Source organism: Gouania willdenowi, chromosome 10 (assembly GCF_900634775.1).
Source record: "Gouania willdenowi chromosome 10, fGouWil2.1, whole genome shotgun sequence".
NCBI classification, from domain to species: domain Eukaryota; kingdom Metazoa; phylum Chordata; class Actinopteri; order Blenniiformes; family Gobiesocidae; genus Gouania; species Gouania willdenowi.
The window spans coordinates 4,133,594-4,149,976 of NC_041053.1; the positions used below are offsets into that span (position 1 = coordinate 4,133,594).

The 16,383-nt window shown below is 41.4% G+C and overlaps 1 protein-coding gene across 1 annotated transcript in view; it reads left to right on the top strand.

Moving 5' to 3' along the window:
- Window positions 1-4,628: 4,628 nt before the first annotated feature.
- Window positions 4,629-16,383, top strand: part of slitrk2 (SLIT and NTRK-like family, member 2) — a 91,789-nt gene continuing 80,034 nt past the window's right edge. The window contains exon 1 of the mRNA XM_028460414.1: window positions 4,629-8,034. Within this exon, the coding sequence (XP_028316215.1) occupies window positions 5,330-8,034 (2,705 nt within the window). The 5' untranslated portion in view covers window positions 4,629-5,329. The remainder of the gene's footprint in view (window positions 8,035-16,383) is intronic.

A 16,383-nucleotide genomic window follows, 5' to 3' on the forward strand; every position in this document is an offset into this window, starting at 1 on the left:
TGAAGCATGTTCTGAAGTTCAATTATTCTCTTATTGTCCTCAACATTTTGAGGTAAAAGTTTTTTGAATCACCTGCAACATACCCCTCATTACTGTTTAAACACAAGCATCAATTTCTCCATTTCCAGCTATGCTTTCATCACACAGTGTGTCAAACCTGATTCATAGACCAAGTGTGCAATTTATGCTGGTTTTGCTGCTGGTTAGAATAATTGCTAGCAGCATATATATTTAGCTTTTCTATGAGACACTACTGTTTAGACCATTCAGGCTTTAAAGACCTTGGAGACCTTGCCTTAGAGGCTACAAGACCACAGAGTTCTGACGGCACAAAGCAACAATCAGCATCAGCTGATCATCAGATACTCGATGTCAAACTTACCCCCTGACTGACTAAAGCTCTTGGCCAAGTCTCCAAAGAGGACAATGTTTGAATGTTTGGCTTCTGGGATGAGTCATCTTCTGAAAAACAAAAGCAGAACAAGTGGAAACATTTTAGAAAAGGCTGGGAATCTTCATCAGGATGGTGACGTATTCTTGTCTAGTTACTTGGCACCTGTGGTTAGATCAATTCATCGCACATCTCCTTGAATTGGGAGGACAGGGTGTCTACGTCTATACTGGTGACGTTTTGGGCGGTAGGAAAAGGCAAGGGAGGGGAAGACATGGTTCATAGTATGTTCCTCTACACGTTGACACGTCTTTGAAGCCTTGTTTGATAAGATTAACTTTGCAATAATTGGGGATAGAGAAGGAGCAGCGTCAGTCAGACATCTAATCCGCAAATCCTTCTACTACCCTGCACTAGGGCTAGGCGATTTGACCTTTTTTAAATGTCTCGATATTTTCAAGCTATATCTTGATATACAGTATATGAAAGAAAAGCCGACATGGGACCAAAAAAACCAGGAGCACATGATCCATTGGTTTAAAACCTGTGGGCTGCTGTGGTCCACTGCGGTCTACCGTGGTCTACCACTGTGTCTACCGTGGTCAAATAAAGTTCATGTAAGAACCAACAAAGACAAACATGAGTTGTGAAATTTGTGTGATGCCTGGCGTAGCCTTTTCGGAGGGCTGAATCCAAAGATCCGAACAGTATATACTGTATCTCAATATTCTGCCCTTGCTTTGAGATGATATGACTATGACTAAAGTGAAACTAAAGTTTCACTTTAGTCATAGGACTAAAACTAAATCTTCATTTGCTGTCAAAAATGTACAATAAATCTGAGGAGTCAGAGCATTTTTTAAATTGGTCTTAAGAGTCAATATAAATGGTTGATCCAACAACATAGATCCGCCCCTTTACCCTATCACTCAGTCAGCACCTATGTGCTAAACAATAGGAATTAATTATTTTAAAGATATTTTACACGTTTCAGTTTGGAGACTTAAATACTTTCCATATCTGAGGTCTCATCCACATGGAGACAAAACAAAAGCGTTTTCCCTAAAATGGGTAATTGTGTGTGCGTCCACACGAAAAGTGGGAAATTGCTGTAGTAAACATTAGGGGCCTCTATGTGGCGCTGTAATGCTGCCACAGAAATACACAGAAACAGGGAAGAAGACACAGAGAAAAAGGCAGCATCTATTTGCAAGTATGTCTGGATTAGAAGTAGAGGTTTTTTCTATTTTTTTCTTTATTTGGTCATCAAGATAACCACCAGTTCTAGTTGTGCTGCAGTTCCTGCATTACACTGGAACGTACGGGAGGATCAAGTTGGTACTATAAAGACCAGTGGAGGGCAGTAATGTGCTCCACTCTGCCGTGAATACAGAGATGAAGAAGAATAAACCTGAGGATGCTCATAAAACTCGTGTTACAAAAAAACAAGAAATACAAAATAAAAGAGGAAAAAGATGGAGACGACATGACAGGAGATTTGCTTGTGGACTGACGACAAGGTAGAGGTGCTGCTTTGTTGTTATTATGACTGTTGTTGATGTGGGGGGGTCGCACATGCAGGTTACCAGAGATGGCGTCTCTGACGACAAGGTAGAGGTGCTGCTTTGTTGTTATTATGACTGTTGTTGATGTGGGGGGGTCGCACATGCAGGTTACCAGAGATGGCGTCTCTGACGACAAGGTAGAGGTGCTGCTTTGTTGTTATTATGACTGTTGTTGATGTGGGGGGGTCGCACAGGCAGGTTACCACAGATGGCGTCATCGCTTGCAGAGTATACGCCATCCACACGGCGCCCCAGCGGGTGGTGTTCACAGACTTATCCAATCTGGGACTTCTTTTCTGAAGTTATGGTATTCGGCTTCCAAATCATTGTTGCCATGTGGACGCAAGGCCAAGACGATAAAAAAAAAACTTGACCGTTTTAACTACAACCCGTCTCCATGTGGACGGGGCATTAGTTGAAACTACTTCCTTTAAAGCCTGAACAGAAAAATAAATATACTTTTCTGATGTTTTTCCTTCCTACCAACTGTCTTTATTTTCTTTATATTTTAGCCGTCCTCGGCTGCATGTGACCAACGTGACAAACGCTTAGTGGAACAAACCTTCCTCCATCATGTGGAAGCTTCTCCTTCAGATGTGAGGGGTCCATGCTTTTTACCATGAGGTGAAACAAAGTGTTCACGTGCGGTTCATTCGCTGCTTAATGAGTTTTTGAGACTTGACGAGAAAAGCACTGACGTGATTGAAGACGAGCCTGGGAAATAATCCTGGTGTTGTTTCGGCCTGAGGAGTTGTAAGTGGAGTCAGACATAGAGTTAATCATCCTCACCTCTCTGCTGTCACAGCTTGTATGACAGTAACCCCCCCCACCACCCACCACCCAACACCCTGACACATCACTACGTGGATCCACCGTCCCTCCGCTATAGTATAATCTCTGTCTCCCCCCTCTCTGCTTTGTGGCTTAGGCCAGGAACACTTTTCCAAATCTGTCTTGTCATGGTGTTGCTTTGAGGTCCATAAGGGAATTATTTTTGGCTGTTTGAGGCCACAGCTGCAGCGAGGGTCACCTGAGGACTGGTATCTGTGCTGTGGCCTCAAATCCTCAGCGTTTAGGACTAAGACCCCTTCACACTAAAGGCATGTCATCTGTTTTAATAGAACTATTCCTATACTGGGTGTTTACATACTTGTATTCTTAGTAAAAATTCAAAATTTTGAGTACAAAAAAAAACAACAGAAAAATCTTTAACTGATTTTTTTATTTACAAGGAATACAAGAAAAATATTTTTCACAAGTGATTACTGAATGAAAGGAATAATGAAAATTAAGTTTGATATATTTTATTTTTATTATTGTATAGTTAATTAATATTGTTATTAATATTTTCATTTTAATTTCATTTCATTTTTTTGACCGAAGGCCACAAGCTGACAAGAGGCCTCTTGCTCTCGGAGTGGCCACACAACAAGGGAAGGGGCGGAGCCTATGCGAACGCCACGTGCCCTTCAGTGACCAGGGACCCTTGTCATGTCGTAAACATGCCCCCGCGCTTTCCGAAAAATGTATAGTTCATGGTTCTCAAAAAGTAGGAAACAATGTTTTTTCTTTCTTTCTTTCTTTCTTTCTTTCTTTCTTTCTTTCTTTCTTTCTTTCTTTCTTTCTTTCTTTCCTTCTTGCTTTCTTTCTTTCTTTCCAAAAAACACACAGGATGTCCAGAATTGAAAATTGCAAAATTGCTATTTTCGCTAACGTTGTATTTTAAAGCATTTCAAATGTCACCGCTTGCAGCTATTATTACAATATATTATTCTATTATTCTTTATTTTAATTTTATTTTTTTAACCTATTTTAGTTATGTTCTATCTTTATTCTTTTCATGAAAATGTTATTTTATATTTCATTTTTTAAAAATATTTTTCAATAAACAATTGAATTAGTATTTTATAAAGTATTATTATTATTATTATTATTATTATTATTATTATTATTATTATTATTATTATTATTATTATTATTACTATATTTTTATATTTTTATTTTGTTTTTTTTCATTATTATGATAATTATTTTTGTTATATTTCCAACCATTGTTATTTTCATCAAATAGGATTTGGTCATCCATTACTTTCACCTCTGAGTACTTGTTATATTAGTCTGACAATTAATGCTGAAAAACTGCAGAGCTGCCTTTACTGCCTCCTAGTGGCAGCATGAGAGAGAGAGAGAAAGAGAGAGAGAGAGAGAGAGAGAGAGAGGTTGAACGCCCTCAGAGGCAACAGAGTGATTTATTCACCTCTGATTGTGTATCATTACATTTGCATGGAAATGTTACGTTGCAGGTACATACTGCACATTTATCACATCATGTGCTGCTATGTTGGAAGATTTGAGAAATATTATTATTCCACCAGCTGGAAATTAAGTGCATTTTAGATTGTATGAAGATTTCATCCTTAAATGTATTTTTTGTAACTTACAAAATGTGTTTCACCTAAAAGTTAAAGTTACAAATGTAAAGTGTGTGTGTGTGTGTGTGTGTGTGTGTGTGTGTGTGTGTGTGTGTGTGTATTAATGAGCCTGAGCGTGTTGAATGTGCTAGTGACGTAATGACCCCTTACACACACACACACACACACACACACACACACACACACACACACACACACACACACACACACGCAGCAGACGCTCAGTGCTGCTCTCAGTGAGCAGAGCAGAGCAGAGCAGAGCGTGCACAGAGCTGTAGTTATGGGAATGCTGGTCTTGTTCCCCCATCGTCTGCCTCACTTTCAGCGCGTCTCCTTTGCCTCCTGGAGGAGGGCGAGCTCTGGTTCGTGGCGCGCCATAACACATTATTTGTGGATCTTTAAAAAGTGACTTCTTGTTGTTGGCTGGACTGATGATGAGGAAGCTGCTGCTGGTGTGTGCACACTGGAACAGACGGAGCTTGTTTCTGGTGCTAGTGTCGCCGTGTGAAGCCTCCGCTGCCTCACACTGATCAGCAGCTGCTGCAGCGGAGTGAACCCAGGGTTGTTGCAGTAACGCTGGATTTTCTGACAATGAGCCAAGTGTTTCCAACACAGAGGATTAAGTATTTTTTTGGATTGATCTTTTAATTTTTTTCTCTCTTTGGAAGAATTTGTGGATTTAAAGTGAAGGTCAATGGAGGGAGGCGTCACAGAGCTGCTCTGACAGTAAATAATGGGGTGCGCCTTCGCTCAGTGCACTTGTGTGATTGTGTGTGTGTGGTTAAATGTTTCAGAATGAGCGCCTCATCCTCGACCTCCTTTCCTCTCTCTTTTCCCCGCGCCTGTAGGAACTCTTGTTTTCTCCCCCGCTCCTCCCTCTGTCCGAGGCTGCAAACTTAGATGCTGGGTCAATATTTCAGCGACCATTTGTGGCTGTAAAAATGCTGAGCGGCATCCTGTTTCTGAGCGTTCTCACGGTCACCAGCCTGTCGCCATCTGAAACCCAGAGCCGCAAAACTTCCTCCTCCTCCTCCAAAGACATCTGCAAGGCACGCTGCGCCTGCGAGGAGCGGGAGAACATCCTCAGCATCAACTGTGAGAATAAAGGCTTCACCAGCATCAGTCAGTTCCAAGCACCCCCCAACAAGATCTCTCAGCTTTTCCTAAATGGAAACTTCCTCTCGCGGCTCGTGGCTGAGGAGTTTGTGAATTATGGAAATGTCACATCGCTGCATTTAGGGAACAACGGCTTACAGGAGATCCGAACGGGTGCTTTCAACGGGCTGCGGTTCCTCAAGCGCCTCCACTTGAACAACAACAACCTGGAGGTGATTAAAGAGGACACGTTCGCAGGGCTGGAGAGTTTGGAGTATTTACAGGCAGACTATAATTACATCAGCACCATCGAGCCGGGCGCCTTCAGTAAGCTCAACAAGCTCAAGGTGTTGATTCTCAACGACAATCTGCTGCTGTCTTTGCCTCCCAACATCTTCCGCTTCGTGCTGCTCACCCACTTGGATTTAAGGGGCAACCGGCTGAAAATGTTGCCTTTCGCGGGGGTGTTGGAGCACATAGGGGGCATTATGGAGATCCAGCTGGAGGAGAACCCGTGGAACTGCACCTGTGACCTGATCCCCCTCAAATCCTGGCTGGACACCATCTCGGTTTTTGTGGGAGACATTGTGTGTGAGACGCCGTTCAGGCTGCACGGCAAAGACATCACACAGCTCATAAAGCAGGACTTGTGTCCCCGCAGGAACGCTGGAGAGCGCATTCAAACCCCCTCCGACGCCCATTTCCAGGGGGCTCCTCCCCCTACCTATCATCCTGGTTTCCATACCCCCACCCGTTCCCCTAAGTCCTCCCGACCGCCTAAGATGCGTTACAGGACTACCCCCCGTTTGGGGAAGGATAAGCACTTTGGGCCCATCATGGTTTACCAGACGCGGTCCCCTGTCCCCATGTTGTGTCCCAGTGTGTGCGTGTGCACGTCACAAAACCCAGACAGCGGATTAAACATCAACTGCCAGGAGCGAAAACTGCATAACATCAGTGAGCTGAACCCTAGACCCACGTATCCAAAGAAGCTCCATCTGACGGGGAACTATCTCCAGGTGATCTATGGAGGTGATCTGAATGAGTACAGCACGCTGGAGTTGCTCCATTTGGGGAATAACAGAATTGCAGTGATTCATGAAGGAGCATTTGAGAATTTAACAAACCTCAGACGACTCTATCTGAACGGGAATTACATTGAATCTCTGTCTCAGTCTCTTTTTGCCGGGCTGCAGTCGCTCCAGTATCTTTATTTGGAATACAACATCATTAAAGACATCTTACCACAGACCTTTAACTCTTTACATAACCTCCAGCTGCTTTTCCTCAACAACAACCTCCTCAGGGCCCTACCTGATAATGTCTTCGGGGGCACCATGTTGACCCGGCTCAACCTGAGGAATAATCACTTCTCCTACCTTCCGGTTCAAGGGGTTCTTGACCAGCTTTCGGCGTTCATCCAGATCGACCTGCAGGAGAACCCGTGGGACTGTACCTGTGACATCGTGGCCCTGAAGAACTGGATGGAGCTCTCCAGTACCAGCGTGGTGGTGAATGAGATCACCTGCGACTCGCCCTCCAAGCATGCGGGTCGTCTGCTGCGCTCACTACGCAACGAGGCTATTTGCCCTGAGCCCAGTGAAGCACCCACGCCACAACTCGCACCCCCTACAAAAGCCCCCACACTAATGAGCCCTGCCACCGAGGCCACCACCCCCTCCTTTTCCTCTCCCTCGTCTTCTCCTTCTCCCTCTTCTTCCTCCTCTGCTCCCAGCTCGGTCGGTCCCACTGAATCCCACATGAGCGCCCCTGAGGTCCACCCTGAAGTCCCCCTATCGGTGCTGATCCTGGGCCTCCTGGTGGTCTTCATCCTGTCCGTGTGTTTTGGAGCAGGCCTCTTTGTGTTTGTCCTGAAGCGGCGCAAAGGAGTGGAACACGTCCCCACAGGAGCTAACAATTTAGATCTGAACTCGTTCCAAGTGCAATACGGATCATACACGCCCGAGCCGACTCAAGACAAAACCTCAGAGAGCCACGTGTACAACTACATCCCCCCACCCATGGGATCCATGTGCCAGAACCCCATCTACATGCAAAAGGACGGGGAGCACATGGCGTATTACCGCAACCATAAGGAGCTGAGCTTTGGGCCGTTGGATGTAAAAAAGGAGGACGTCCTCACACGCAGCCCGGGGGCGTACACCATCAGCACTGTGGATTTTATGGATAAACCATCAACGCTGTGCAGTTTGAGCAGCCCAGAAGCCCCTGAGTTACTATACCAGAACCTTTGTGAGAAGTCCAACAAGGAGCTGCCCTCGTCCGCCGGTGCCCCCCCCTTCACCTACAGCTTTTGCACTTTGCCCAAAAGACCTTGCATCGTGCCCCCATACGAGGCCGCGACAGCCAGGCGGCACGTCCCCCACCCGAACAAGTTGAACAAAACCGTACTCTACGGAACCCCCCGGAAGTACTTTGGGTCCGAGCACCCTTCCACAAACGCAGAGCACCCACTGCTGCTGGCGGGGAAGCTAAAAACAGAGCCGGATTACCTGGAGGTGCTGGAGAAACAGACTGCAATGAGCCAACTGTAAGATAGCAATGATCTCTCTTTTCCTTGGTTTTGTGCAGCATTCCTAATATTCACAGAGTTACTGTAACCATATGTCTCTCTATATATCAGTCTTATCTATCTGTGGTCAGACCTACTACACCATGAACTGGGAATGAACACAACAAGCTCTCAATTCTTCTTCTTTCCTCCTTCTTTTGAAGATGTATAAAAAAATATATATAAGAAGTATATTATTATGCAGTTCTATTTTTTCCTCCTGGAAACTATCAGATGTTTTGTCCCTTTTTGAAAGATGAGATTCTAAAAACAGACTTTGATGACGGCAGGACTCTGTACAAATACAGCCTTGTGTTTTCATTTTACTGCAGTTATTGGATATTTTCCACCCCCCATATGTGATGAAATGCTACTGATTGACGTTCCTCGATGTATAAAATGTAGCAGAGAACTGGTGAGTGTTAAAATCAAAGACAAAAAAACCCAACAAGCAACATAATCCCAGTATGAGTCCAGAAAGTGCCTTTGCACTCCAATATTTTATCAACAATGCTTTCCTCTAAAAAATGGAAATGTTTCTTTCTACCTTTGCTTTGAATGGGATGTGCTGTATTTTAAATATCCTTTATGTAAAGTAGAACACGTGTATGTTTTTAAAAGAAAAAAAAAAAGAAAAGAAAACTAAAGTGAAACCTGGGCTGTGGAAAGATACGCGACTTCTCCACAGGGATGTTTATTCTGATTTGATTATTGGGTTGTCTTTGGAGATGTCTAGACAAACATTGTATGCTATTGGTGTCGGGGGGGGGGTCATTAAATTTTCACTGAAGCACTTTGTCAAGAGCTGGAGCGTGATGTCATTTTTTTGTTGGTCATCTGGGAATCTGGGAAGTGTAATTATTTTATTTTGGGGTATTTGGAGTGTGTGTGTGTGTGTGTTTGAGAGTGTGTGTGTGTGTGTGTGTGCATGTACTATAACACAACATGATGGGCTTTCTAATGATTGATGATGCAGGTAATTTGCTTGTTTTTCCTTTGCTTCCTCTAACCTGACACAGCGTTTTTTTCCTCCTCCTCTTCCTGCTTTTTGCTTTTTTTTTGTTAAACCGTCCCATCCATCTTCATCTGCACCCCCACACTGAAAGGAGCCACAGATTTCCCTTTGGAATGTGCTGCTGTATCATAAGGCCTTTCTACAAAGAACTGCCAAAAAGCAGCTCTCTGTGTCCTTTATTCATGCTGCTGTAGAGCACAGGATTTCAACCTTGGGATCAGGACCCCATTTGGGCCCATTTTTGATTGTGTTTTACCCTTTTTCTGCAACTTGTCAAACTTGCCATATTTTAACCTATTTTTTTAATCACTTTTTCTTTCCATATCCTTGCAAAATTCCTGTCACTTCTCAATCAGCATATTTTTTCTCCATTTTTAAGACATTTACAGCAATTATTTAACTACATTCCAACACTTTTCCACCTAATGTCACATATTTTGTCACTTTTAACCTCTTTTCACCATATTTCATAATTATTTTTGACAATTTAACCACATTCACAATTTGTCATGTCCATTATTTGCCAGTTTAAACTATTTGTTCCTACTTTTCAAATTGCATTACCCTAACCCCTCTTCCCCCATATCTGCCATTTTTAAGCCAGTATTGACACTTTGAACCTTTTTTTTTTACTATTTTTTCTGTCTAAATTACAACTTTTAACCAATTCCTGTGGTTTTTAAAATCCCATTTCATTTTTTGTCACTTTGAACTCATTTTATTTCTGATCATAACAAGGATTTCCATCTTTAAGATGACTATAATAATAATAAACATTCCTGGATAACAGTGGATATTATTCAGATGAATAAATAAATGTGGTTATCACAGATTCATAGACCAATGGACCATCATTTTACTGACTTTATGGATGGACCCTAAAAATCTCTCCCCTTTATTCCCTCTTATAGATGGTCCTGTCTCCACATGACTGTTCTTCAATGTTCATGTCTGTGTTCAACCACCTTCAGCTACAGTCGGGGTCAATGGTCTCTGGGACCTTTAATTTAGAGGCTGTGAAGAGATGAAACCTGAGTGGAGATATGGTTGAAGAGACGTATCTTCTGAGAGAAATGAGTGTGATTGAGAGAAAGCAGCTAAACATACTCGTTCACCTCAGTATGTTCAGTGTTGTTCAAGTTGAAGTGTTGAAATGTCCTTTATCATGTGTTGGTAGCTCCTAACCCCGCCCCCCCACACACACACACCTCCAGCCGTGTGACATGGATGAACTGTCCCACTCTCTCATGCTAATTCTCTTTTCTGTCCTTCAACTGGAGTTGACATTGGCTCTTTGTTTTCTCCGTGAATAAGCTCCTCGCTGCCAAAGTCCCCTTCTACTCGTCCCTTTGGAAGCCCCCACCCACCCATCCACCCACCCACCCACTCCACATTCCTCCACTTTATCCTACTTTACCTCATTTTCTCTGTTTTTTTTTACCCTCGATCCTGGATCACTGATGGCTTTTGTGTTGCTGTCCACAGTGCTGAAACGGTTACAGGGATGTGTGTGTGTGTGTGTGTGTGTGTGTATTTTAAACTAGTGCTCTCTCACCTGTTTCTTCAAAGGAGCGTTTGATCTGCCAAGCTTTGTAAAGAGAGTGTCATTATCCACTGAAGCTGCTTGCTTTCCTTTGTGTTGCTACTTTTTCACCTTGGTTTCACTGAGCTGACACAGAAGCAACAGGTTTCACTTCTTGATTTATGTGAGTTGCAGCGATAACTTCTCTTGACTACTAGAATAACTGTTTGGTAAATGTGAAGTTCACCTTGGATGCACTGAAAGATCCAAAGATTGTTTCATAACCAGTAAACATTTTACGGTTAATGGATGCAGGAAATCTAAGTTTATTTATTATTAAAATGTCAAAATGTCCATATTTATCACGTTAAAAAGGCTCTGTAATATTTACTGATTTAGGAACAGTTGCTTTTAGGGAAGGGAAGCCAAAAAAAACTGTCCCACTTTGAGCACAAAGTCAGCTAAAATGAACTGGCCTTGTATCACTACTAACAGAAAAGGGAAACAGAAGATATATAAATGCTGTAAAAAGGAGGCTGTACTTGCCTGACAAAAAATAAATAAATAATAATAATAATAATAATAATAATAATAATAATAATGCATCAATTTTATATAGCGCTTTATCATAGACACTCAAAGTCACTTTACAGAATTAAGGCATTATTCTTTCACTCCACACTTGGTGGTGGTAAACTACTATTGTAGCCACAGCTGCCCTGGGGCAGACTGACAGAAGTGAGGCTGCCATAGTGCGCCATCGGCCCCTCCGACCACCACCAACACTCACTCACACACTACATTCATACTAGGCAATGTAGGTGAAGTGCCTTGCCCAAGGACACAATGACAGATACCACTGGGTGACTGCCACCCCACTGTGGCACCTGGAATTCTCAGTGGTCTCCCATCCAACTACTAACCAGGCCCAGACCTGCTTAGCTTCCGAGATCTAACGGGATAAGGCAATGACAGACTGGTTTGGCCAAATAAAATGTAATTTCTGTTTGAAACTACTGGTAAAGCTTGGTTATAGTTAGGAATAGAAAAAATAACACTTTTGCAGCCTCTATACTAAAAACAAGCAGCGACCTTTTCTTTAATTATTTTTTTTGCTTTAAAATGTTAGTTGATTGATTGCTTTGATGCTTTGATGCTTTGATGCAGCCGTCAACTCAAACTCACGAAACAGGCCCAAACATGGCACTCATGTTTGAAACGACACATTTTGTTAGCAGAGGGCTCTGACCTTGCCAAAACATTTAAATTATAATAATATGATAATAATAATAATAATGTGAGTAGGACCCCCCGCCCAACCAACCCAAAATGTTTGCATTTGATTTCTTAGGTTAACACAACATGCAGGTCATTGGTTCTCAAACGTTTCACAGTTTCGTCCCCCTTCAGACATTTGACCTAAAGTCATGTACCCCTTCCACCTGCACACTTATAAATCATAATAATATAATGTCATGTACAATGTAGCTATACAGGGACATTTGTCTTTGAATTGTACCTATCCTGTTGAGGAATAATATATAATAAAATAAATACAAAATAAAATCTGTAAGCACACAATAAAACGTCTTATTCAGAATTATCACTGCTGACATTTTTAGTGATACACAAATCTCTGTTTCTGGAAATAGAAATGTAACAAACATTAGTTGATTGAACATATATCAGTAATACAACATATTGATCACCCTGAAACTTTAAAATAAAATCAGTGCAGAACTCTGTGTGAGGCTGAATGAGGGGGTTCTGCTCTGCTCTGACTCCTCTCTGCTGTCCATGACATAACTGTCAACTTTTAGATTTGAAAATAAGGGGATATTCTGGCCCCCGCTACGATCCGTCCCACCCCCCCAACCAAGCTCCAGTATCCCTTATATTTTAACACAAGTGTACAAGAAATCTAAAATATCCACTTATCAACCACTTACTAAATATAATTATGTGATTATAATCTGGTAGGTTATTAACAGTGAAATGCTGTGAACATTCCTACTAGGGCTGGTGATATGAACCAAAACTCATATCTCAATATATTTTCTCAAAATGTTGATTTACAATATAAAAGTTGATAATTTTATCAAATAAAGTCTGACCAGAAATACAATTATGGGGTAAATTTGCAGACGCTAAATGCCACACGGACTCATTTATTAACAAACAGCTGTACAATATGTGACACTTTTGGCTTTATCTCCTGTAAGGGACAGCATGTGTGAGTGAGTTCTGTAGTGTAGGTTGTTATGGGGAAGGTCTGGATTAGAACACACTCATTAATCATCTAACTGAGCTTTACATGTTGTTCTGAGAAGTAAAAGCAGAGACTCCTAAAACTAGTATTTTAATACAAAATACTACAATATTATAGTTTTCTATATCACCAAAATAGAAAAAAACAATACATCTTGAATCTCGATATATATCGCCCAGCTCTAACTCCTAAATTATAAAACATAAATAAAAACATAAATGTGTATATGAAACACATGTGTTTATTTAATATACTTACAGTTTATATACAAGTCAACATGTTGTATATTTACTGTTAATTTCACGTTGCTTGTCTTTAAGTTAGACATTAACATTTTATTTATTATATATTTTCTTATAATTTCTCATGTGGTTCTCTGGTATTCACTAATGACTTATTAGACACATTTATTACAGACTTTACATTATTTAACACTTTATAAACAGTGTATATTTGTGGAGCTTGTGATTGGATGATTTTTCATGGTGACTTACGTGGTTCCTTCCTCTGTGGTAGACGTTAAAATATCAGTTATTAATCTAACAGAACGTGTAACTGTGTCACATCCTGATGGTCTTTATGAAGATAAACTCTGTCACATTTTACAACGTATTTACACCAGTTCTTTGTTTTTTTCACTAGAACGTCTTCATTCATCATCTCTGTTCTGAGTTGTTTCTGTTTGTTGCTGATGTCAGCACTAATCTCACAAGAACTGTCACTCAGGCCATTTCAGGTGGAAGTTCTCACGAGGCTAGTGACAGCGTCAATAAATATTAATTTATTTATATATATATATATATATATATATATATATATATATATATATATATATATATATATATAAATATATACATATATATACAGTATATATATTAATTAATATTTAAAGTTCAAATTAGTAAAGAGCGATGAACAAAAATGTTTTTGTTTTTAGCAATATTCACCCAATTAGGCAATACAGGAGAATAAAGTACTCATTAATGCCCCTGCAACATTGTTACCACTTTTGCCTCACCTGCAGGGTGGAGCAGTTGGTCAACGCATCAAAACAAGTTTTTGATGCGTTGACCAACTGCTCCACCCTTTGCACTAAACAGCTCGAGAAGTTTTGGAGTGTACTTGTCCAGCTGGGACATGAACACTGATTCTAGTGGAACTGCAGCACACCTTCGGAAGTCTTCATTTACCTTTAATACATCAATTGTACACATTTAATACATCATATTTGGAACACTCAAGGTTGCCAATCTGACACTTTAGAGAACATCAATGAGAAATCATTTACTTGAAATGGTTCAAAGAGGGCAGGCCATCTTTCTTTAAATTTTGCCACATCTGGGGACTGGGTAACCACTTCCACTCTTCTCCAGCTATTTGTCCTGGCCATCATGTCATTTATGCTTTTGGCGTCCCTTTTCTTGCTGGCTTCAATTAGGTCAAGCCTCACATTCTCAAGGCTGCTGTCTGTTTCACCAGGAAGGTGCTGAGGCAGGTAATTTACTTCTGCCCTCTTTGGTTTCTTGATGTTTTTAGCAGTTTTTTTTTCATCCTCCATCTTGTTTTTCATTGAGTTTATCAAGATTTCAGGGCTTCCCAATGCTTTACGTTTGGTACGATAGTTTCCACATTTGTATTTCAGGCTTTGTTGCCACCCATGAATTCCATTGAAAGAGCCAGGCTCCTTCAAGCAGGGATGCTTATCTATTAGTGCCTGTGCTACTTCACACCTCTGGGCATCATTGGGGTACGCTGTGTAGCAAAACATGGCCTCTGCCAGGCGCTCCAAGATTTCCGCTTTCACACTGGGTGATGTCAGTGGGGTGCCATCTCTTAAATAGATCTCATTGCCTTGACTCAAAGCAAGCTCAGTGTTGTATGAAAAGGTTGGAATTGGAAATACAGCAGGCCATGGGTTTTGCCTTACAGAGGGGGAAAGAGGAAGAATCACAGTATCATCTGAGCCCTCAGAGTGTGTCACAGATTCAGATAAAGAGTAGTCACTGGCGGGATCAGGGGTGCTTTCCAGGGACTCGAGGGTCAGTGTTATGTTTTGTGGCACATACACTACTTTCAGTGTGTCTTTATCTTTGAGTTCATTTGTGGTCATTAGGGTGAAAAAGTCATCAAAGTCTTCATCTTTGTACTGAAGAGTGATTTCTGTGGTGATGTTAAATTGCTCTTTAATGGCTGCAACCAAGTCATCCACAGTTGAGGGTATCCCGCTGTTGAGTGTAAGTTTTTTGACTTCATGATCAATGAGGACCCGGAATCTGACAGTTGGTTCCATGTCTAGGAAGCCAGAAAAAACAAATATGTTAAATAAAGTCATATTCAGCACTGGAGGCAGATGTGGCGCTTTAATGTCACCATGCGCTTTCCTGCATTAATATAGGCTGACATCATTTAGGCTTTGTTGTTCAACAAGATTTATGTGATCTGTGTTCTCCAGATGAAATCCACGATAGTGTTCATCATACCAGGACATGAGTGTTTTCACAATAAAATGCACCTTTCTTCCAAAAAGGGCAATTTGAACAATCTCAGCAAAATCAGGAAGACCAGCAGTACAACCATAGGCCACAATCATGCCTTTTGAGTACCTTGTTCCATGGAAGGTGACTGTATCAGCCAGCTGTACTTGAGACTGACAAGGAAACAGACGCTTGATTGATTCCTGAACATTTACATGCAGGACATCTAATGAGACTGATGCGACTCTTACAACACTCAGGGCAGGCACAACTGTTGTGGAATGCAGGTGATGGCTTATCATAAGCTGATGCTTTGTGGCCAGAGAAAGGAGAATGTTCTTAAAGTTGCCAGTGTGTCTTACAATCTGCTTAAATTGGCTGTGTTTGGCTTCAAACCTCATTGTCCAGAAAGCAATCAGAGGTCCAAAAGCATTTATTAATGCAGGATAGTGTTCCAAGAAGTGATGCTTTGGGATTAACCGTTCATTAGGAAATACTTCTTGGAATCTGTGTCGGTGTTTTTTTGAGTCAAGATATGCAACGCTTTCTTCATTGTGGACTGGGGCAACAACAAGTTCAACAACGTCTTTTAAAGACATGAGTAGAAGCCATGCTGGATCATTCAAAGGTATTCTGTGTCCAATAATGAATGTCAGCAGTCGTATGAGGGCCCAATTTTCATGTGCGTTTCCTCCGATCTTCTTTTTTAAAGAAAAGGTTGAAGGCAATGGCTGAGGACAATCAGTTTTGTCAGCCCATTTGTACGGAAATTGTGTGATGGCACTGTTAAGTTCACTGAAAGTGAAATATTTCTTTGAGATAAAAAGACTGAAGCATAGACCCAATTCCAAGGGAACAATGCCTTCAAAAATGTCGTGCAATATATCGGGTGGATAGCCAGTGATGCAGTGGAAATAGCTCAGATTTTCAGTCAACGGACAAGCATTTTTTACACCATAACAGTGTGTCAAAGCAGGATTTTCTTTAACAGCCAATATATGACTGGAATGATTATTTTTGGTCCGGGCAAGAAATGCACCTGACCTCA